The sequence below is a fragment of the Dendrobates tinctorius genome, unplaced genomic scaffold, assembly GCF_039654945.1.
Source record: "Dendrobates tinctorius isolate UK_male_01 unplaced genomic scaffold, ASM3965494v1 ptg000038l, whole genome shotgun sequence".
Classification (NCBI taxonomy): domain Eukaryota; kingdom Metazoa; phylum Chordata; class Amphibia; order Anura; family Dendrobatidae; genus Dendrobates; species Dendrobates tinctorius.
This window is the reverse complement of record NW_027361706.1, coordinates 9,258,490-9,280,160: the sequence shown is the minus strand read 5'-3', so window position 1 is coordinate 9,280,160 and position 21,671 is coordinate 9,258,490. Positions and strand designations below refer to the sequence as shown.

The window sequence follows — 21,671 nt, the reverse complement described above, 5'->3', positions numbered from 1 at the left end:
TGTTTATTGGTTTTCCATTAGGATGTCTGTCATTTTATTAGAGAAAATAGCACAGCCGATTGTGTATTTTTTTATTCTGTGAAAATGTCGAAACCTGTGATGGAACCTCCTATCTTCGGCTCACATGCAAGCGTGGACTTGCCACCAACGCTTGGTCCGCTATTTCACCGTGACTTTGCAGGATTCCCTATGATGGAGATCTTTTTGAATAAATCTCTATTTTATGTCAGGATTCCAGTCTGTTGCCCAACTTGCACACTGTCAGGATTCCAGTCTGTTGCCCAACATGCACACTGTCAGGATTCCAGTCTGTTGCCCAACATGCACACTGATTCTAGTCTGTTGGCCAACATGCACACTGTCAGGATTCCAGTCTGTTGGCCAACATGCACACTGTCAGGATTCCAGTCTGTTGTTGCCCAACATGCAAACTGTCAGGATTCCAGGTTGTTGCCCAACATGCACACTGTCAAGATTCCAGTCTGTTGGCCAACATGCACACTGTCAGGATTCCAGTCTGTTGGCCACCATGCACACTGTCAGGATTCCAATCTGTTGCCAAACATGCACGCTGTCAGGATTCCAGTCTGTTGGCCAACATGCACACTGTCAGGATTCCAGTCTGTTGGCCAACATGCACACTGTCAGGATTCCAATCTGTTGCCAAACATGCACGCTGTCAGGATTCCAGTCTGTTGCCCAACATGCACACTGTCAGGATTCCAGTCTGTTGGCCAACATGCACACTGTCAGGATTCCAGTCTGTTGTTGCCCAACATGCACACTGTCAGGATTCCAGTCTGTTGGCCAACATGCACACTGTCAGGATTTCAGTCTGTTGGCCAACATGCACACTGTCAGGATTCCAGTCTGTTGCCAAACATGCACGCTGTCATGATTCCAGTCTGTTGCCCAGCATGCACGCTGTCAGGATTCCAGTCTGTTGCCCAACATGCACGCTGTCATGATTTCAATCTGTTGCCCAACATGCACACTGTCAGGATTCCAGTCTGTTTGTTGGCCAACAAGCACAATGTCGGGATTCCAGTCTGTTGGCTAACATGCATGCTGTCAGGATTCTAGTCTGTTGGCCAACATGCATGCTGTCAGGATTCTAGTCTGTTGGCCAACATGCACACTGTCAGGATTCCAGTCTGTTGGCCAACATGCACTCTGTCAGGATTCCAGTCTGTTGCCCAACATGCACACTGTCATGATTCCAGTCTGTTGGCCAACATGCATGCTGTCAGGATTCCAGTCTTTTGGCCAACATGCATGCTGTCAGGATTCTAGTCTGTTGGCCAACATGCACACTGTCAGGATTCCAGTCCGTCTGTTGGCCAACATGCACACTGTCAGGATTCCAGTCTGTTGGCCAACATGCATGCTGTCAGGATTCTAGTCTGTTGGCCAACATGCATGCTGTCAGGATTCTAGTCTGTTGGCCAACATGCATGCTGTCAGGATTCTAGTCTGTTGGCCAACATGCATGCTGTCAGGATTCTAGTCTGTTTAGCCAACATGCACGCTGTCAGGATTCCAGTCTGTTGCCCAACATGCACACTGTCATGATTCCAGTCTGTTCCTCAATATGCACACTGTCAGGATTCCAGTCTGTTGCAACAAAGTGGAATCCTGAGAGTGTGAAATGTGCACACTTGTCAAGATTTTCTTTTAGGAATACGACACAGGCACTGCAGAAATTTTATTTTAACTCCAAAAACCCCTTTTAACATGCCACCGTTTTTTACTGGCAGTCTTTATATAATCGTACAGTAATTCCCCACTACACTTCCATAGGGTTGTACTATAGGTCCCCACATTCTGGAGGTTGTATGTAGCGTGTCTGACACCTTTGTGCCGTGCCGCTCCCAATGTAAATTTGGTTGTCAGGGGGTCTTCGTAAGTAAAAAGTACCAGCAAAAATCTTCCACTTTAAAGGGGCGCACTTGCTGCTCCGTACTTATCGAATAGGTGCGGCTTTATTTAGGTGGCATGGCATTGACGTCCATTAGCTGAAGAGCCCTTTAATGAAACGTTGACCTAGAATAACTTACTACTGCTGATTTATATACGGGTTTCTGTGTGGGTTTCGTCTGAATGGAGTGCGTTTCGTCTGCACATAAAACCCGAGAGGCGCTCGTTCTTTGAACATGATGTGATGTTTTGGAGTGATGCACTAATACGTTCCCACCGAATTTGCAGCGTGGAGAAAATAAAGGCTTCATGAATATACTATACTTATACATATATATTCGGATTTATCTGTTATCCATGTATCTGCGTTTTCCCGTCATTTACTTGTCTGATCTTCATATTTTGCCTTGAGACCAAGTCCTCATCATGTTAAGGCTTCCCCGTGGGTAAAACCTGTGGATTTTTGATCATCTAATGTATATGGGGCCCTTCCAGCTCTCCCCTGGCAGATGATGTTGACGTAGAGGTTGGATTTCACCCACCCGAATCTTTTGATCTGCATAAGCCTCTGCTAGGTTATTCGGCAGTGACTTTTTCTGAACCCCCAACTGCAGAGGAGAAAGTCATCCTGCAGAGGGAGATCTGATCTTGGGAGTCTTTATTGGAGTATAAGTGTCATGTCCTGGGATTGTGAGACTGTCCTTCCGAATCTGGGACAGATGGAACCATAAAGAAGTGTAGAGCTCCTCCCTCGTAAAGCATGCCTTAAAGCACTGACATAGATGAGACCCGATTATTATAACAATTCTGGTGATCCACGAATTCTGGTCTTAAGCCCCATCTCCCCCCATACACCAGCCGAACAAAGTTTTGTACAGTCTTTCAGCCGGCAGCTTTCTCGCCCAACTCTTCTTCCTGTGTTCCCTATGAGAGAGCCGCTGCCGGACCTGGTAATCCAAAATGATACAGGTCGAATCCTTGACTCCTTGGAAAATCATCTGTCTAAGGCCTCCATACATATCAGACTGTTGGCCGAATCCATCGATACCGGCGGTTTCGTCCGATGTTAGTCTGATGTGTGTGGTGGGCTCAAGGCTCGAGAATGGCTAAAACTGCGCCAGGCGCAGCGGCATGCATGTCACAGGCAACGGGTAAACCCCACCCACTGCAGAAGATCAGCCAATCGTGAGTGATCTTAGTATAAATGTATCTTGTTTGACAAATATTGACATACCGTAGTCATGTCCAGTTGTCTTTAGCCTTGAGATATTAAAGGGGTTTTCCAGGGCTACAAATTTAAAGGCCTGTTCTTCAGATAGGCCATCAACATCGGATTGGATGAGATCTAGTTCCCGTCACTAGCGTTGCATCTCACGGATCTGTGATTGATGGTCTATCCTAGCGGCTCGGTGAGAACGTATAGCATGCATGGAGCAGCGGGTGGCAATACCGACGTGATCTGTGCACACGTGTTGCTTACATGATTTCCTTCTAGCTTGATCGCATGAGCCTCACTGCTGTGTGACACCGTGTGAGCGCTAATGGGAGTGGCAAAGCAACGCTCTTACACTTGCTTGAGTGCGTTAACATTTTTTGCTGTTGGTTTTCTGGAAATATAACTAAAATATATCAGTCCTCTTTGCAACCAATCAAGTAGCTACTTTTATCCTACAGCAAACTTCTATGTGATTGGTTCTATCTGATTGGTCGTTATAGGCACCTGTATCCATAAGAGACTATAACATGTTACAATAAATGGTGATGTCATAGAAATAAAAAAAACAAAAATCTATAACTGCAGGTCAGCCATGTTTCCTTTTACCTGTCAGTGTGATTCTGGGCACATTCGGTATGTTTCTACAATGTTTTTAGGAATAAACAATTAATAAAGAATAATTAACCTTCACTCTGTCATATGCATTTTGCAGCCTGATCCAAGTTTCAGATTTTTCTCTTGCCTCCCTTTTAATATAGGGTGGATACGAGCTCTGTGTGTGTGTAGTCAGGCTGCTTTTAATGTATTTAATTTATGAGCATAGCTCTAATACTGTACTTTCCTTCTCTTTTTTTCCTTCCTCCTTGTTTATAGCCTGCCCTCCATAAAACTTTAGATAATTTCTTCCCTTTCCACTCCATATCTGTGTACAACCCCCTCTCCCTGTAGTCTGATCCAAGTTTCAGATGTTTCTTTTGTGCGAGTGTCCCTTCCTGTAATATAGGCTGGACGTGAGCTCTGTGTGTATCCAGGCTGCTGTCTTTACTTTATGAGCCTAGCTATAATATTGTTCTTTCCTTCGCTTTTGCCTTTTATTGGCCTATAGCCTGTTTTCTCTCCCCTCCATAATACTTTAGATACTTTCTTCCCTCTCCATTAAAGATGTTTGTTCAATCCTTTCCCTGCTGCTATCTCCGACACAGAAAGGAGGAACAGAGCAAAGAGATCTGGCAGAACTGAGAAGGAACTCTGATGGATTTGTAACTTTTTTGAAGATCACTCCTATAAAAGACTCATCGACACTGTGCAGCAGAAAAATGGTGGAAAATATTTAATGGAGACTATATAGAAAATTGCATAACTTTGCAATTCCATGCAAAGGTGTACATAGCTTATAAAGTGTAACTTCATAGTGACATGTCAGATGTTTTGATTGCTGAGGGTTTGGGTGTTGAGACTCCCAGGATCCCAGATATGGTGGGGCAGAAACAATCAGCAAAGCATAGTGTCCACTCCTCTTTGTGAACACAAACCGAACAATATATTGGCTGGTATACTTTTTAGATACCTCTTTTCCTAATCTCTGATCACTGATGAACACAGCTGAAGATGGACGCCTCCAAGATGGTATTTTATATAGAGATTTGGACTTGGAGACCAAGGCTGCAGTGATCCTCCTTTTTGATGCACTAATCCTCCTTTTTGATGCAGCGATCCTCCTTTTTGATGCAGCGATCCTCCTTGTTGATGCAGCGATCCTCCTTGTTGATGCAGCGATCCTCCTTGTTGATGCAGCGATCCTCCTTGTTGATGCAGCGATCCTCCTTGTTGATGCAGCGATCCTCCTTGTTGATGCTGCGATCCTCCTTGTTGATGCAGCGATCCTCCTTGTTGATGCAGCGATCCTCCTTGTTGATGCAGCGATTTTTCTTGTTGATGCAGCGATCCTCCTTGTTGTTGCAGCGATCCTCCTTGTTGCAGCGATCCTCCTTGTTGTTGCAGCGATCCTCCTTTTTGATGCAGCGATCCTCCTTTTTGATGCAGCGATCCTCCTTTTTGATGCAGCGATCCTCCTTTTTGATGCAGCGATCCTCCTTGTTGTTGCAGCGATCCTCCTTTTTGATGCAGCGATCCTCCTTTTTGATGCAGCGATCCTCCTTTTTGATGCAGCGATCCTCCTTTTTGATGCAGCGATCCTCCTTGTTGATGCAATGATCCTTCTTAGTTTCTGTATGGCGTCTGAGTATGGAGGAAGGACTCCTACTAAGGTTTCCATATATTTCCCCATGAACGCACTCTATGAAAACAAATAAATTATGTAAAAAAATTTTAAAAAAATTATATATATATATATTTCTCTGTATAATTATGGCTTGCTTCCGCCTGTGTGGTACCGGTACATTGCAACCATACAATTTTTTTTTTTGCAGGTGTAAACCAATGTTTGTTGCTGTATGTTCAATTGACATTTCTCACTGTGGACAGTCGGCGTGCTACATCTTCCACCTTGCGGACAGCTTCAATTCAACACATGCTTTTTTTTTTGTCAGCTTTTACGCTGCCCAGTGATGGAGTCTGACGTCACTATGTGTATACTGTATGTATATGGTGCGTCCCGGTACCGTGCATGTCAGACTAATATTCTTTTTACCCTTGTAGATGATGACATTCGGAGCATTTCTCCACAAAGGCTCTTTCTGCAGAAATTATTTTAATTTACTGGATTTATTGGTCGTTGGAGTTTCACTGGTTTCCTTTGGTATTCAGTAAGTATATCGACTTAAAGGGATTGTCCAACTTTTTCTTAGATGCAACAGTGCCGCATGTATCACAACACCATAAAATCGGTTACCGATCTGGCGCCATTCCACCTATATTGTCATTGTGTGTGCCAGCGCCTGTGTGGCATTATGTCCCGTAAACTTTGCGGCCTGTGATCGGCTGCCGTCAGCACTGGCATTGGTGGAACAACATGATATGATATTTTTATTTTACATGGAGCGCTCTTGCATTCAGGAAGAGGTTGTCCAAGTAGTAGGCAACCCCTTTAACCATGGGTCTCTTTGACTGCTTTGTTTAGCCCCATTTTTGTTTCAAGGATATAAGTTGACCGCAGGCTCGAAGTGATCAATTGCAAAAACGATCGGAGATTAAGTGTTCAGTTTCTCTGCAGTGCCCTCAGAGGAGAAATGGGGCATTACACAATTCGTATTGTTATTAATGAACAGTTCATATAAAGCAGAAGTGGGGAATCTTTTTTCTTCCAAGGGCCATTTGGATATTTATACCATCCTTCGGGGGCCATACAAACTCCGCCCACAAAGTACATCCTGACTCTGGCACTGGTGGCAGGATGTAATCTTTCATTGCATGCCCTTCAGTGTTCAGTAGTGAACACTGAGTGTGTGCTAACAGAGCAAAAAGAAACTAATGAGCTGGTGGCAATCAAAATATAACTCCCTGCTAAAGTACTGTTGTCCCTGAGAATCTGCCCGGGGGCCGGATTAAAGGTCATGGAGGGCCGTAAATGGCCCTGGAGCCAGAGGTTCCCCACCCCTGATATAAAGCATGGGCAGGCCAGGTCCTCCAAAACGAGAAGGGCTCCTTGAAAGGCCTCTTTTGGCTAATAGATGCAATCCCCTCTATTAATTAGGAATGCCCCAATAGGGGTTTTTCCAAATCAGGCAATCCCTTGTGTAGGAATATTATTGTAATTTGCCAATTTTCACCTTTCTGCTTAGGTATACATAGCTAAGCATCAGCAGCAGGGACCTAAAATGCATAATCAGACTGACGTCCGGAATCTTGAAAAGCTCAGTGATGACCCCTGCCGCAGTTTTAGTAATGATGTCCCTCTAGTGTGAATGCCATACAAAACGATAGACAAACACTGCTGCGGTAACAAAGTGTAATGTGTATCGTATCCGAACAGTCATGGCATTTCTTACTGAGTGATTGCTCACTGCGTGTATCTTTACAGGTCAAGCGCTATATCTGTGGTCAAGATCCTGAGAGTTCTGAGAGTGCTGCGACCCCTGAGAGCCATTAACAGGGCGAAAGGGCTGAAGGTGGTTATTGCCTGAGAATTTGCTAAAATTATTCTGTGACGATGGATGACATAATTAACAAATCAATAACTGGATTTTTAACCACTTTGAGTCCACTATACACTTCCACTTATGCCATAATAACAGGGTCTAGATATATGTGTTAGCTTTAAATGGTGTGGGCATTTTTTTTTTTGCAGTAGAGTTTCATTACCAATTTTGAACAGTTTGGCTTCTACAGCCTCTATGTGTCACAGTACATAGCTATTTGCAGATTGAGTAACTAGCAGATCAATCTTCTAAGGGAGGGTTTGTAAGTCTGACCACATGAAAAGGTTAGAAGATGAGAAGGAAAAAGGGTAAGCGTTAAAAACTCTGCCATCACAATAGCTCACAGTTTTGCTACTTTTGTAGTCTGTTATGTACTGTGCTACATAGTGGCTGTAGAAGGGAAGCTAATCAAAATTCTTTTTAAATCTACACTAAAGGGTTCACACACTTTAATAACTTCCAGAAGGGGTTTATTATCTTCTTATACCTACATTTTCCTGGTAATCACATTATTGTATTTTCATACTTCTTTCTTTGTCTTCAGCACGTTGTCCAATGTGTGTTTGTCGCCATCCGAACTATTGGTAACATCATGATCGTGACGACGTTGCTGCAGTTCATGTTCGCATGTATCGGTGTTCAGCTGTTTAAGGTAAGTGAGAAAATCGCAAACTGAAAAAATTACAAAAAGAGAGTGTGACGCTAGTCACTGCTCATGGACAAGCCGTTAGGCGGGTAGTCAAAAGGTCCTGGGTCAGATACCAAGAAGGCTTGTCATATATAAAGGGGTAAGGCAACAGGCATAGTCAGGTCACAGTCCAGAGTCGGCGTTCCAAGGTCAGAGTGCGTCAAGGCAAAAGGGGTAATACAAATGGGTAGTCAATAGGCAAAGCCAAGGTCCTGCAATAGAAGATCAGAATGTGGGAAGTCAGAGTTCAAAGCACAGAGGACAAATCACACAGAGGTGAAAGCGATGACTGGCAGCTGTCTGGAACAGACAGCTTAGTTGAGTAGCTGGGTAATCGCCTGAAACAGGTAACACCTGTAGGAAGCCCAGAACCTCCCAGTCCCAGATTGGATCTGATGGAAGCCCAGCACCTCCCAGTCCCAGATTGGACTGGTCGTGCTGGCACTCAAAATGCTGACAGCTCAGCACTAGATTGGACAACTGAGCTGTCAGTCACTGTGTGCAAGACACAATGAGCGGTGGAATCCGTGACAGACATGTGGTGGTCCAGGCATGGGAGCCAGAAAAATGACGCATTATTGGGGGTCTTATTATTACATATTTCACAATGGGGCTCAGAAGCATCAAATGACGGCTCTGCTTCTATCATTTAGCGCTTTAGTAATCACTGCTTTTATGTCTTCTAAAATCAGGGCAAGTTTTACCGATGTTCAGATGAAGCAAAACAGACCCCAGTGGAGTGCAAGTAAGTTTTTAGTCTTTTTAATTTTTCAGAGTGTGATATCTAACCGATTCCCAGCTTTCCTGCAAAAACTAGCATCACATATCCTGCTCGAAATTCTGTGCATGTTTTTCCCCAATGCATTTTACTTTTAGTCTTCTTAGGAAGCTTTATGTCTAAGGAGCAACCTAAGGCTGAAATTAGAGAGGTCAGCCCCTGATGTTGGGGAAAGGCTGGGATCCCAATTTCCACTCTAGTTTATCCCAAAGGTGTAGGATGGGGCTGAGATCGGGGCTCTGTGTCACTGGTCAAGTTCTTCTAACAAACGCCCCCAACCATTTCTTCATGTTCCAATACTTTTGTCCATACAGTGTATGTCAAGTTTTGACATCTAAATCTCCCCTAGAAGCTGCTTGTTGATTTATGCACCAGGTTTCTTGGTTATATTTAAAGGCGTTATCCAAGACTTTAGCTGCAGAAAAGGCACAACATTTTAAGGGGATTGTATCATTGTCAGTTTTCAGCAGTGCGCTGCTCTTCTGCCTCTCGACTTCCTGCTTGCCAGGGCCACCTGAAGATCCAGGGTGTAGACTAGCGGCACGGCTGCGCTGCTGCTCCAAACTGTGCAGTTTCTCATGCTGCAGACCGATGAAGCTATGATTCTGAGCAAAGGAGAGGTCATCTATATGACCAGTAATGGCAGCATCTAGGGCACAAGACCACTGCAGCCAGTCATTGGCTGCAGCGCATCAAACATGCAAGAACAGTGCAGTCTCCTGATATAATACATTGCCGCAATGATTACTGAAAACTGAATCTGTCCTTGGTTATAGAAATGTCATTTATACCTTCTCTTCTCTCTCACAGGGGAAAGTACATCGTGTACAAGGATGGGGATGTCAACAGCCCCGCTATCCGAGAGAGACACTGGCATAACAGCGACTTCAATTTTGATAACGTTCTGTCTGCAATGATGGCTCTCTTCACAGTTTCCACCTTTGAGGGATGGCCAGCGTATGTAAACAAGCTCATCTTTAAAGTCGAACTTCATTTTTTGCATAGTTTTAATATGAATTATGCCATTAAAGGGGTTGTGTTATTATAGTGCACCGCCTCCCAGCTGCCTGCTTGGCGAGGGGCACCGCGCACCTGATGATTGACATTTTGGATCGGCGGCATGGTTAATCTGCTGGTCCAAACCGAGTGCCATCCCGTGGTGTAAGCGGACATCGCTTTACCTCTGCTGCAGATCCAGTAATCAGAACCAGAATGGTCGCTGTGAGCAGCGGCTCCACTTTTAGCTCCACTTTTACTTTGAACCGAATTTAATAAATCTCTAGACACTGCTTATTGATTTATACAGGTTGCTTGGGGATATTTCAAGGAATTTTCCAGATATTTGAGGCATTTAAGGGATTGTATCACTTTCAGTTTTCAGCAGTGTACCACTCCTCTGCATCCCAGCTCCCTGCTTGTCAGAATGGTCGCTGTGAGCATCTGCTACAGTTTTACTTTGAACTGGATTTGATAAATCTCCTCTAGACGCTGCTTGTTGATTTATGCCATCAACAACAATTCGGACTTACATGTAACATAGCCGAAAGAAGAGTTCCAGAAAATAAGATTAAAACAATACAATATTTTATTTAGTATTATTAAAATTGTAACAAGATTAAAACAATTAATCAAAAGCGCCAAAAGCTAGTGGAGACCGGCAATGTGTGCTAAATATCCGGCAGCTCATACACCACTACTAGTTTAATCCCATAATCAATCCATAATATGTCGCTATACAGCCAAAATAAAATAAATGGAAGAAATCAAGGCACATTACCAGGGAAAGCAGATTAATGGTGAAGGCAGCAGTAACACGGAGAATTGCACGTCCCTCCTCACCCCGACGCGCGTTTTGCATCCAGCTTCTTCCGTGGGCGTCGGTTGTTGATTTATGCACCAGGTTTCTACGGGATATTTAAAGCTTTATTAAATTAGAAGCACCTGTCCTTTAAGGTATTGTGTCATTTTCAGTTTTCAGCAGCGCACCGCTCTTCTGCATCCCGCCTTCTGCTTGCAGGGGCTGAAAATTGACAGTTTCGACCAACAACATGGTCGTGCCTCTTCTCTGAATTGTACGCTCTCCCATGCTGCAGGCAGAGGCGTTCCTGCCTCTGCAGCACAGGAGAAGCGCAGGACCAGTGAAGGTGGCCGGATTCAACGATCGTGCAGTCTTCAGAGCAGCATTTTCAAGCTCTATACCATAGCGCATGCACGCGTATGCTCGTTACCTAGGTAACCAGCCACCGCTAGCCCCGCAGAGGTGGCAGCTAACGAGCAGTACACGATAGAATTATAAATCCTTTAGTCCTTGAGAACGATAAGGACTTTTAATAAGTTATAAATTACATAGTTGTTTAATTTTACAACTATTTAGCAATTTTACCCTTTTCATGATGTTTAGACCACCCCTGTAAATCAGAAAATGTTAGGTTTGGCCATACACATTAGAGGAATGTCTTCTGAACCCCTTTATGTCATGGGACTGGCTGACTAGTGTGTATGAGGTCCTACTGACTCTCCCATAGCAGCAATCTTTGGGGGGAAAGATCGTCCTTCGATCTGCGTTTAGGTGTTTGTCTCTGTCTTCCCTAGACTTTTGTACAAGGCCATTGATTCCAACGGAGAAAACGTTGGTCCCATCTACAACAACCGAGTGGAAATATCCATCTTCTTCATCATCTATATCATCATCATCGCTTTCTTCATGATGAACATATTCGTGGGTTTCGTTATCGTCACATTTCAAGAACAGGGAGAGAAGGAATACAAGAACTGTGAGCTGGACAAGAACCAGGTATAATATTCTGAAAAATTCATATACACGAATGGACAAGCTATTTACCTCCAGAGGAAGAAAACTACAAAGGGAATACTGCTTACTGCTGAGATTTTGGTACATTTGTATCCAGTCTAGTTATCTGGTCTCCGGTTAACCCTCCTGGTCTCCGTGCTGCGACATTAAACCTACACTGATGTATTGGGACGGGACAGGACATAGAATTTTGCTCTGATGTATTTAGCTCACAGAGGATTGCCGTGATAGCACATGGCCAGCTGTGACACAATTTACATCTATAAAGGTTCTCTGTTTTTGAATGTGAGCAGTATGTTCTTTGTCACTGATTGCAAATAAACATCTTGAAAATTGCAAGTATAGGAAACAAAAAGTATATTAGAAAATTTCAAACATTTTAAAAGCCATTAGCAGCCTAAGGCAATATAGGCAGTAATTAGTTTTTCTAAATAGATAAAAAATACACTTAAAGATGACCTGTCTCTAATATCTTTTAAAAATCCCTGAGCTTCCCTGATTCTAACTCTCTTTTCCGTTTTGCACTGGGTCACTCTATTACTGAGATATTCACATTTGTTGCTTTTTGAGCGCAGCATGTGAAATCTCTACTTGTAGTCTAACTGTACATTTGTTCAGAGTGATCTCTGGAGGCATTCGCTTATAGCCTTCCTTCTTAAATGCTGCCAATAACAACTCTGCTGCCAGATCAGCTACCAAGCCGTGATTGGTAGATTCTGGGAGGGATGGATGAAAGTACACGCCCCTAAAAAAGACTTGAAGAAACGACCAGTTGGTCTAGAAGAGGAGATTTCACATCCTGCGGTCCAAAAGCAACAAATGTGAATATCTCTGCAATAGAGTGACGTAGCGCAAAACGGAAAAGAATGGCAGAATCGGAAACTCAGGGATTTGTACAAGGTATTTAGGTCAAATATTTTGGAGCAAGTGACCGGTTTTCTTTGAGAGATATGCCGTCTTTACAACTTGTGTAACACAATGTCACTGATCTCAAAATATAGCGACAGTGTGTGGAGTATGCGCTGAAAGCTCGTCCTCTCAGAAGATACATCCCCAAGAACCCCTATCAGTACAAGTTTTGGTACGTCGTCAACTCCACTGGATTCGAGTACATCATGTTTGTTCTCATCATGCTGAATACACTGTGCTTGGCTATGCAGGTAGGTAACAGGGGAAAGGGAGGCCACTTTTTTATGGTGGGGTTTATACGGCATGATCACGGATCAGCTACCGGCAAGCATTTATCTTCTATGTGCACAGAACAATTGTTAGTATGTTCGTTCTGTGCACATAAAATATCATGTTTTGTGTAGCACGTTTTATTTTTCACACAGGTCGAAGTGCTGGCGGGAACGCTGATTTTTAAGCCAGCTTAAAAATCATGACACCCGATAAACGAGCGTCTTGCATTTTTGATGGGCAATAGTCGGGAGCTGGCTCTTCCAAAATATCTCCCTGTCTACATGAGCTCTTAGTCTACAACTGACTGTTTTACAACGGAGGAGTCTCTGCTGTCATGCAGCCAAAATCTTGCAGAAGATGATCATTAAAGGGGTCGTTCGGTTAAAAAAGTGATCACCTATCCACTAAATAGGCAATAACTTACTGTTGGGAACCGCACCGATCGGCAGATTGGAGATCTTTTATTCTTGTTCCAAAATGGAGCGACAGGTCAGGCTCCCATTCATTCTACACGAGAGCAGCCCCAAAGGGAATGAATGGAGCAGCGGTGGAGCATGGGCGCTGTGGCGTCATTCTAGAAAGGTAAAAGTACTGCATTCTGCCGTTCTGATCATGTCCCGGTGGTCAGACCCCTACCAATTACCAAGTTATCGCTCGTCTTGCAGATAGATGATAATTAGTGATGAGTGAACGTGCTGGGATAAGGTGTTATCTGATCATGCTCAGGTGCTAACAGAGTGACTTCAGCATGCTCGAATAATATGCTCGAGTCCCTTCAGCTGTTCGACAGCTACAACACATGAATAAATTGCCTAAAAAACAGACAATCCTTACATGTGTTGCTGCTGTCGAACCGCCACGAGACATGCAGCAGCGAGGACTAGAACATAGTATTAGAGCATGCTGAGGACACTCAGCTAGCACATGAGCATGCTCCGATAACACCTTATCCCAGCTTGTTCGCTCATCACTAGTGATAATTTGTTTTCACTGGACAACCCCTTTAAGATACATTAGCGCAATAATATGAACATATCTGCGCATGACCAGTTTGTGCTGTGGATTACGCAGAGACAATCCTCTCGATAACATGACGTGATTCTTTTTTTCCAGCATTATGGACAATCTAAAATCTTTAACGATGTCATGGACGTGATGAACATGGTCTTCACTGCCGTCTTCACTGTAGAAATGGTTTTGAAGCTTATAGCTTTCAAACCCAAGGTAAGTGATGAGCGCAGAACTGATCTACGGCTAATAATGGTGAAGGGTTAATCTGGATGAGGTCAGCATTAGCCAGATAACACAGGCTAGTTATTTAGTTATACTATAATGAGGGTTGTCCTGGATTTATGGAAAAAGTAGCCGAATGGACGGATTAAATAGGAAAAAGTTTACTGATCCCGTCAGTCCCCTGCAGCTCCTGTGGTCCCCACCGGTCTTTGCTAGCCTTCTGCTGCAGCAATCACATGACGACTGCAAAAAGTAAGCAGAGGGGATGTTCACACTGATTTTTTTTGTATATATATATATATATATATATATATATATATATATATATATATATCATGGATCTTAGAGCTGAATCTGCTCCAATATTCTCATGAAAAAAACTCACTAACTTCTCTTTGAATGAAATTCCTATTGATTTCAATCAGCAATAACACCCATACTGAACAATGATCCAAGCTCTTTCTACCTCCTGTCGCCTCCAGCTCAAAAATATTTCCAGAATCAGTCCTTTCCTCAACCCTCTCTCTACTAAAATGCTTGTGCATGCCCTCATCATCTCCCGCCTCGACTACTGCAACATCCTTTTCTGTGGTCTCCCTGCTAACACCCTCGCACCTCTCCAGTCCATCCTTAAGGCTGCCGCCCGACTAATTCATCTCTCTCCTCGCTACTCCTCCGCTTCTCCCCTCTGCAAATCTCTTCACTGGCTCCCATTCCCTCAGCATATCCAGTTCAAATTACTAATTCTGACCTACAAGGCCATCTATTACCTATCTCCCCCATATGTCTCTGAACTAACCTCCGGATATCTTCCCTCACGTAATCTCTGGTCCTCCCAAGACCTCCTTCTCTCCTCCACACTTATTCGCTCCTCATCCAACCACCTACATGACTTCTCCCGAATAGCCCCTATTCTCTGGAATTCTTTGCCCCAACAAGTCCGACTATCAACCACATTTGGATCCTTCATACGGAACCTGAAAACCCACCTCTTCAAGAAAGCCTACAGCCTGCAATGACCCCGCTACCTCCTTCTCTCTCAACACTACCGGTGATATCACCTCAACCAACACCGGAACTGCTGCAACCCACCAACCTACTGTCTCCTTCCCCACCATCCTGTAGCATGTAAGCCCGAAAGGGCAGGGTCCTCTCCCCTCTGTACCAGTCTGTGATTGTTATAAATGTTTACTGTAAGTGATATCTGTAATTTGCATGTAACCCTTTCTCATGTACAGCACCATGGAATCAATGATGCTATATAAATAAATAATAATAATAATAATTTCCCCATTATATTTTTTTGTTTATGTTCCAAATTTGACAAACGAAAGTTTGTGAAAAAAAACCCGCTAAAAATGGCAGAAAGATTGTTTAATTTGATTTTTAAGTGAGATTTTTCAGCTGTGTCAAAAACAACTCTGCGTGAACATACCCAAAGACCGATGAGGACCACATTAGAACGAAAAGAATGTAGAATAAAAATGCATCTATTAAACAATATTGTTTGATGAATGACATTAAAGCATGATGTTTCGATATTGTAGGATTTTTTGCAATTACAATCTTAGTCCAGGGAATGAAAACAAATCAGACTTTAATAATAGTTTTGATAGTTGCACCTAGACTGCCAATTGTGATAGAATCCCCTATAAAGTCTGTTCCTTAAAAGCCTAAGCCTGCAAAATGCTATAAATTATTATGTAGGATATGTTCAGACGCAGATGCTCAATATGCAGAGAAAGCCGGCGTGTATAATCATGGCCGAAAGTGTTGGCACCCTTGACATTATTCTAGAAAATTAAGTACATTTTTCCTCCAAAATTTGGGAGAAAATTGAGGGTGCACCGTATAATCTGAATGTACCGTATATACTCGAATATAAGCCGAGATTTTCAGCCCGTTTTTTTGGGCTGAAAGTCCCCCTCTCGGCTTATATTCGAGTCATATACACCGGGGGGTCAGAGGGGGAGGGGGGGCGGGGGTGTCAGGTCATACTTTCCCGTCCTGAAGCTGTCTCTTGAGCCCCCAGCTTCTCCCCGTGCTCTCTCTTCCTGCCTTCAGCGGTCACGTGGTGCCGCTCATTAAAACTCGTGACCGCTGAAGGCAGGAAGAGAGAGCGCGGAGAAGCTGGGGGCTCAAGACACAGCGTCAGGACGGGTAAGTATAGCGATACTCACCTGTCCTGCGTCCATGGCTGTTTGCTGCTGTCTGTCATCGGTCAGTGACTTCAGACAGCAGAGGGCGCGGTGACGTGGTTAGTGCGCGCCGCGCCCCCTGCAGTCTGAACGTCACTGACTGATGGCGTTGCAGATAGCGGTGAGCAGCCATGGACGCAGGACAGGTGAGTATCTGACACCCAGCGACGGAGAGGTGAGTATGTCATTTTTTTTATTTTTACATGCAGCAGCAGCAGCACATGGGGGAATAATCTTTAGGAGCTTCTAATGGGGGCAGTATATGGGGGAACAATATGGAGCTTCTAATGGGGACAGTATATGGGGGAACAATATGGAGCTTCTAATGGGGGCAGTAGATGGGGGAACAATATGGAGCTTCTAATGGGGGCAGCATATGGGGGAACAATATGGAGCTTCTTATGGGGGCAGTATATGGGGGAACAATATGGAGCTTCTAATGGGGGCAGTATATGGGGGAACAATATGGAGCTTCTAATGGGGGCAGCATATGGGGGAACAATATGGAGCTTCTTATGGGGGCAGTATATGGGGGAACAATATGGAGCTTCTAATGGGGGCAGCATATGGGGGAACAATATGCAGCTTCTTATGGGGGCAGTATATGGGGGAACAATCTTTGGAGCTTCTTATGGGGGCAGTATATGGGGGAATAATCTATGGAGCTTCTTATGGGGGCAGCATATGGGGGAATAATCTATGGAGCATTTCCCACCCTAGGCTTATACTCGAGTCAATAAGTTTTCCCAGTTTTTTGTGGCAAAATTAGGGGGGTCGGCTTATACTCGGGTCGGCTTATACTCGAGTATATACGGTAGCTTATCGGGGAAGGCTGTTCTGGTGGACCGGGGTCACAGGAGACAGGGTCACTGCTGCAGGATGGTGCTGCGGGCTCTGGGCTGGAAGGAAGGGTGTTCGGGAGTGCGAGGCTGCTTCAGGCCCCGGGCTTTAAGAAAATGTGAGCGGAGTACCTGCGCTTCCCATTGTTTTCACTGCGGTAGACTTCGGCAAAATGGCCACCAGATGTGGCACATACTCAGATTGAGATCTCTGCTCCCGGGATCTCAATCTGCGCATGCACCGTAGTTCATTGCGGGAAAAGCAATGGGAAGTGCCTCCTGTGACCCCGCTCATCCTCAGCTACCCCCTGTAAGCTGCCGCAAAATCGGACACATCACCGTTTTATAAAAAAAAATTATTCCTATTTTCCTCCCCAAAATTTGGGGTGCATCTTGAAGTCTGCAAGATACAGTATTTCTCCCAGAAAATTATTGCAATTACGTGTTATGTTATACACATGCTTTTTTTTTGTGTTGTTCCATTGAACACAAAGGAAATAAAAAGAGAAAAAAAGGGCAAATTGGACATAATTTCACTCAAAACCCCCAAAACGGGCCGTACAAAATTGTTGTCAACTTTCCAAAATTGTGGCTCAACAACTTTGCTTCCAGCATGTGATGCTCGTTCATAGTCACTGGTGGCAAGTAACAGGTGTGGGCAATATGAAAAATCTCCCCTGAACCAGATACAGCGGGGAGAAGTTGACTCAATTCTTGCATTGTTTATGGAGAATAGAAAGAGGAGAAGAGAACTGTCTGAGGACTTGAAAACATATCAATAATATCAAGGTTACAAATCCATCTCCAGAGATCTTGATGTTCCTTTGTCCACGGTGCACAACATAATCAAGAAGTTTACAACCCATGGCACTGTAGCTAATCTCCCTGGACGTAGACGGCAGAGAAAATTTGTTGAAACCACAGGATAGTCGGGATGCTTTTTTTTTCCAGTTTTTTTTGTTGTTGTTCCAATACTCACAAAGGATATAAACAAGTGTATAAAAAAAATGTGTAATTGCAATAGTTTGCTGGAACAATTCCAAGGGTGCCAACACTTTCGGCCATGACTGTACGTATGGTTCAGCCTTCCTAAAGATGCCGTGGATGTGCGACGTGAGCATCCTCACCCGAACATATGTCAGATACCATATGAGTAGTATTAAACGCACAGTACGAGAAGCCCGGACTGACCCTGTATTCGTATCATCAGATTTGTGTGCCCAAAAAAAAACGTTGGCTCGTAAGTGACAAGCGATTGCTGTGTAATCCTCCGCCCAGAAATGCATGACGAGCTGAGTTTGCTGTGACTTGTCCACATTACGTATCCGTCCCCTTGTCAATTGCCGTGTCGTTGTGTTCATTTCATCAATATTGCTGGGAAGTGGCTGAGTATTACCAAAAAAAAAATCATTCATCCTAACTCGTGGGCCATTAGACCCTTTTTATTTTCCCCTGAACTTTGGGACCCAATTACATAAAACTCAAAAATGCATCGTCTAAAGTCTGTTCCCAAAATCTCAATTTCTGAAATTGTAACAGTACAGCCGCGTGCACACCCTAAATATTTGTAGCAGATTTCTGCTGTGTAATCTGACAGTAGCACGAGGCATGGGCAAAGACCCTGATTCCAGTCATGTGTCACTTTCTGGGTGCACCAGGTATAAGAGTCAGAGTTTTCTCTACTGTAGATTGAGCAGAGCTCAGTTGTTTGGCTGTGTGAATCCGAACACATGTATAGTAAAAGAAAGTAGCCAATCAGTGCTGGGGGAGTGGTTGGACTCGGGGCCGGTTTTAGGCAAAGTGGGGCCCTAGGCAAAGATTAAAATGGGGCCCCAAAAGCTAACATATTGCACATCACACAGAAGCATTTCGGTTGTATTTATATGCGCTGAGTTCAGGCTGCTAAATGAGTGTGATCGACAATATTGAAGTCGTTCAACACTTGTTTCCCGGCCTCTTTCCACCGTCTGAGAAAGAATGATGGGGACAGAACAATCACTAATGGATCACTAACAAATCACCATACAGTATCATGTTATCAGCAGCACATCTACAGTTTACACCCCATAGTCCTCCATATAATATAATGTGCCCCATAGTCCTCCATATAGTATAATAAACTCCTCAGTTCTCCATATTGCATAATTCACTCCCCATAGTCCTCCATATTTTATAATACACTCCCTATAGTCCTCCCTATAATATAATGTACTCCATAGTCCTCCATATAGTATAATACACTCCTCAGTCCTCCATATAGTATAATACACTCCCCATAGTCCTCAATATAGTATAATACACTCCCCATTGTCCTCCATATATTAAAATACACTGCTCAGTCCACCATATAGTATAATACACTCCTCATAGTGCTCCATATAGTATAATGCACCGCCATAGTCATCCATGTAGTACAATTCACTTCCCATAGTATAATGCACACCATAGTTCATCATATAATGTATTCCCCATAGTCCTCAATACAGTATGCAGCCCACATAGAGCATAATGCAGCCACCCCACAGATTATAATGCAGCCCCGCCATACAATATAATGTAATCCCCATAGAATATAATGCAGCCCCCCTCTTATAGTATAATGCAGCCACCCCTTAGAGCATAATGCAGCTACCCCTCAGAGTATAATGCAGCTATTCCACAGAATATAATGTAACCCCCCACAGAATATAATGCAGCCCCTCCATAGAATATATGGCAACCCCCTCATAGAGTATAATGCAGCCCCTTATATAGTATAATGTAGCCCTTCTCATATAGTATAATGCAGCCCCCATAGAATATAATAAAGCCCCCATACAATATAATCTAGCCCCCACAGATAATGCTGCCCCCCATAGAATACAATGTAGCCTCCTCATATAGTATAATGTAGCCCCCTCATAGAGTATGATGCAATCACCGCCCATAGAATATAATAAATATAATACAGCCCCCCCATAGAATATAATGTAGCCCCAAATAGAATAAAATACTGCCCACCTCCCCATAGAATATAATGTAAGCCCCCATATTATATAACACAGCCTCCCCCATAGATTATAATGTAAAATGTACCCCCTTGGTATATAACTCAGCTGCATAGTATAAAGCACAGCACCACCATGGTATATAGAACAGCCCACCATGGTATATAGCACAGTACCACATGGTATATAGCACAGCCCACCATGGTATATAGCCCAGCATGGTATGTAGCCCAGCACCACATGGTATATAGCCCATCATGGTATATAGCCCAGCACCACATGGTATATAGCCCAGCACAATATACAGCCCAGCATAGTATACAGCCCAGCACAGTATACAGCCCAGCATAGTATAGAGCCCAGCATAGTATAGAGCCCAGCATAGTATAGAGCCCAGCATAGTATAGAACCCAGCATAGTATATAGCCCAGCATAGTATAGAGCCCAGCATAGTATATAGCCCAGCATAGTATACAGCCCAGCATAGTATACAGCCCAGCATAGTATATAGCCCAGCACAGTATACAGCCCAGCACAGTATACAGCCCAGTATATAGCCCAGCACAGTATACAGCTCAGCATGGTATATAGCCCAGCACAGTATATAGCCCAGCATAGTATATAGCTCACCATAGTATACAGCCCAGCATGGTATATAGCCCACCATAGTATACAGTCCAGCATGGTATACAGCCCAGCACAGTATACAGCCCAGCATGGTATATAGCCCAGCATAGTATGCAGCCCACCATAGTTTATAGCCCAGCATGGTATATAGCCCACCAATGCCACAATAGTATATAACCCAGCACAGTATACAGCCCAGCATGGTATAAAGCCCACCAATGCCACCATAGTATATAGCCCAGCACAGAGTATAGCCCAGCATAGCATATAGCCGCTCCCCCCCAGAATGGCCCCACAGTCCAGTACTCACACTGATATATTAAAAAAAAACAAAAAACTATTCTCACCTTCTCCTTGTGCCCGCGCTGCTGGCTGATCCTGTCTCCTGCTCTGCCGGCACACAGTGAGAGTGCGATGATGTCATCGCGCACCCGCTGTGTCAGAGGCAGAGCGGGGAATGATGGGAGAGGGAGCGTTGGCTGACGCTCTCTCCTCCATTATTGCTTTGAACTGTACTGGCAGTCGCCGGTATAGTTCAATGCGGTGGCGGGGGGAGTCGGCACTGGGGGAAAGCGGGCCCCCTGCTTCAAGGGGCCCTATAGCAGCTGTGTGATGTGCCGCTAGCTGGGGGCCCCTGGGGGAGCGGGGGCCCTAGGCAGCTGCCTGGTCTGCCTGCCCCTAACGCCGGCCCTGGAACTTGGACTACACTGCATGAGCCAAGTTGTCCTGTAGTGATAATCTCCTGCTGATAAAATGCTGATTATTTTGAAAGAGCAAAACACAGCCCAATAAGTGATACATCGCTGGAATTTAGGGACTCTGTTCCTACATTATGCTGCTCTCAGATTGCATAGCAAAAACCTGCTATTCGTCGGATGATTGGCCGCCGATTTAGACTGCGCGTTTGTTAGGTTTCTAGGAACACTTGTTCATGATAGGTCAGGGAGAGCCGATTTCCATCATCGCTAAGGAAGAAGGATGGTGAACTACTAGTAAATGACCAGTAGAAACAGGGTCGGACTGGGGTGCCTAGGGCCCACCAGGGGAATTGACTCTAGGGGCCCACCCCATGGCTACCATAAATGGTTTTAGCAAGC

The 21,671-nt window shown here is 44.2% G+C and overlaps 1 protein-coding gene across 15 annotated transcripts in view; it reads left to right on the top strand.

Annotated features, from left to right (window-relative positions):
- The window catches only part of CACNA1D (calcium voltage-gated channel subunit alpha1 D), a 361,717-nt gene that overhangs the window by 253,735 nt on the left and 86,311 nt on the right, over positions 1 to 21,671 (top strand). For all 15 annotated transcript variants that reach the window (XM_073574161.1, XM_073574160.1, XM_073574162.1 and 12 more), the window contains exons 22-29: positions 5,792 to 5,898; positions 7,113 to 7,200; positions 7,775 to 7,882; positions 8,611 to 8,663; positions 9,507 to 9,653; positions 11,289 to 11,490; positions 12,510 to 12,668; positions 13,804 to 13,914. In XM_073574161.1, the coding sequence (XP_073430262.1) occupies positions 5,792 to 5,898; positions 7,113 to 7,200; positions 7,775 to 7,882; positions 8,611 to 8,663; positions 9,507 to 9,653; positions 11,289 to 11,490; positions 12,510 to 12,668; positions 13,804 to 13,914 (975 nt within the window). The remainder of the gene's footprint in view (positions 1 to 5,791; positions 5,899 to 7,112; positions 7,201 to 7,774; positions 7,883 to 8,610; positions 8,664 to 9,506; positions 9,654 to 11,288; positions 11,491 to 12,509; positions 12,669 to 13,803; positions 13,915 to 21,671) is intronic.